Source organism: Pteropus alecto, unplaced genomic scaffold (assembly GCF_000325575.1).
Source record: "Pteropus alecto unplaced genomic scaffold, ASM32557v1 scaffold76, whole genome shotgun sequence".
Lineage (NCBI taxonomy): Eukaryota > Metazoa > Chordata > Mammalia > Chiroptera > Pteropodidae > Pteropus > Pteropus alecto.
In genome coordinates this window covers 28695762-28698355 of record NW_006443138.1, presented here as the reverse complement: position 1 = coordinate 28698355, position 2594 = coordinate 28695762, and the positions used below count along the sequence as shown (strand labels likewise).

At 33.5% G+C, this 2594-nt stretch overlaps 1 protein-coding gene across 1 annotated transcript in view; it reads left to right on the top strand.

Moving 5' to 3' along the window:
• KDM5A (lysine demethylase 5A) overlaps positions 1–2594 on the top strand; it is a 72617-nt gene that overhangs the window by 11111 nt on the left and 58912 nt on the right. Inside the window, exons 4-5 of the mRNA XM_006923872.3 lie at positions 19–189; positions 2165–2299. Coding sequence (XP_006923934.1) covers positions 19–189; positions 2165–2299 — 306 coding nt within the window. The remainder of the gene's footprint in view (positions 1–18; positions 190–2164; positions 2300–2594) is intronic.

Sequence of the window (2594 nt, the reverse complement as noted above, 5' to 3'; positions counted from 1 at the left end):
TTTTTACTTTCTTTTCAGATCGTTGCCAGCAAAGGAGGTTTTGAAATGGTCACCAAAGAGAAGAAATGGTCGAAAGTGGGTAGCCGCTTAGGATATCTACCAGGAAAAGGAACTGGGTCTCTTTTGAAGTCACACTATGAAAGAATTCTCTACCCATATGAGCTTTTCCAATCTGGTGTCAGCCTTATGGTGAGATGCATCATTTTTTTTAGGAGTGGATAAATCCAGTTTGCCAAGTTTAACTTTAGACTGCGTTCACCATAACAAGTTAGCAGTTGCCTGTGCATAATAAGTTGAAAAAGATTTCTCCACCTACCAAAATTTGGGGAAGCAAGGTGTAGTTTAAAAATCAGCTATTTTTGATGTTTTACAAGATAAAGGCTAATGGGAATGAAGGGTGTTTTTTTATTTAAAATAAGTTCTTTTGCTTAAGCTTTTTGAAAAATTCCTTCTCTTGATTTCATGTGTTTTTTTTTTAACAGCTTAAGTGAGGTATAATTTACATACTATAGAATTTACCTTTTGTAGGTACACAGTTAACAAACTTTAATAAAAATCACACATCACAATCTAGTTTTAGAACACTTCCATCAGCCTAAAAAGTTCTTTTGTGTTCATTTATAGTTGATTCCTGCTCCTACTCCCAAACCTAGACAACTCCTCATCTACTTTCTAGTTCCATAGTTTTGTCTTTTCTAGAAATTTCACATAGATGGAATCATACCACATGATTTTGTATCTGGTTTCTTTTCCTTAGCTTAATGTTTTTAAGGCGCATCCATGTTTTAGTATGTATTAGTACTTCATTCCTTTTAATGGCTGAATAATATTCTGTTGAATGGATATACCATTTTTGTTTATCCATTTACTAGTTGATGGACTGTTGGATTGTTTCCAGTTTAAGGCTATTATGAATAATGCTATGAAATTCATGTACAAGTCTTTGTGTGGACATATGTTTTCATTTCTCTTGGGTAGATACCTAGGAGTGGAATTGCTGGGTTATATGGTAAGTTTATGTTTAACTTTTTAAGAAACTGCCAAACTGTTTTCCAAAGTGGCTGAACCATTTTACATTCCCACCAGTAATGTAGAGGCTTCCAGTTTCTCCACGTCTTTGCCAGCACTTGGTATTGTCAGTTATTTTGCTTATAGTCATTCTAGTGGGTGTGTAGTGGTATCTCATTGTGATTTTAATTTTCATTTCCTGAATGACTAATGGTGTTGTGCATCTTTTCATGTGCATATTAGCCATTCATATATTTTACTTCATGAAGTGTTTCTTCAAATTGTTTTTATTAGGTTGTTCCTCATTTTATACTTGTTCTGAGAGTTCATTGTATATTCTATATACAACTTCTTTATCGGAAAATGGTTTTACAAATATTTTCTCCTAGTCTTTGGTTTACCTTTTCATTTTCATAATGGTATCTATTTCAAGAGTAATTTATTGATTTTTTTTTTCCCCTCTGTATTTATGGATCATGTTTCTGTTGTCGTAGCTAAGAAATCTTTTCCTAACTGAAGACCACAAAGATTTTCTTCTTTGTTTTCATCTAGAAGTTTTGTAGTTTCAGCTTTTATGTTTAGGTCTTTGATCCATTTTTAGGGTGTGTGTGTGTGTGTGTGTGTGTAGTATGAGGTCAGGGTATATAATTTTTTAGGGTGGAGAACAGGGTAAATGAATATTCAATTGTACCAGCACCATTTGTTAAAAAGAGTACCCTTTTCCTATTGATTTACTTTGGCACCTTTTTTGAAAATCAGTTGAATTTAAATATGTAGGTTTATTTCTGGTCTCTGTTTTGTTCTTTGATCTGTATATTTACCCTAACTCCAATACTGTGCTGTCTTGAGTACTATAGCTTTATAGTAAATTTTGATAGGCAGTAGTGTAAGTCTTCCAACTTTGTCCTTTTTTCAGAATTTCTAAATAATTTGCATTTCCACATAAATTTTAGAATGAGCTTCTCAATTTCTACAAAAGCCTGCTAAGATTTTGATAGAGATTGTCTTGAATCTGTAGATCAATTTGATGGGAGAATTGTCATCTGGTTTCCTATAGTATTTATTGGAATTTATTGGAAATTTATTATTTTTTCCGAGTCTCAAATTTGATCTCTTTTCAGTGAATCTGCTCTCTTTCTGTGCTCTGATTCTTTAGGGTGTACAAATGCCTAATTTAGATCTTAAGGAAAAAGTGGAGCCTGAGGTTCTTGGCACTGATGTCCAAACTTCCCCAGAGCCAGGCACAAGAATGAACATTGTGCCGAAGAGAACAAGACGTGTCAAGTCTCAGGTATCAATTTCCATGGGCCATTTTTAATAGGAATTTTAAGTGCATCGACTGTGTAGAACAGTTATTTGGTTATGGGAGGTTGTTCACATACTGTTCTTTAAAACTTAAAGAGTTTCATTTACTTTTGAGATTTTTGTTTACTTTCAAGATGGGTGTGGAAGAAATTATAAAATTCAGTCTGATTTGATTTAGAAAGCTTTTTGTTAATTTTGAAGTTTTTGGCAGAAATGACAAATCAGAGGGTGACCCTGGATACTGTAGGGTCAGTTTCACAGATATGCTGATGAATTCTAGT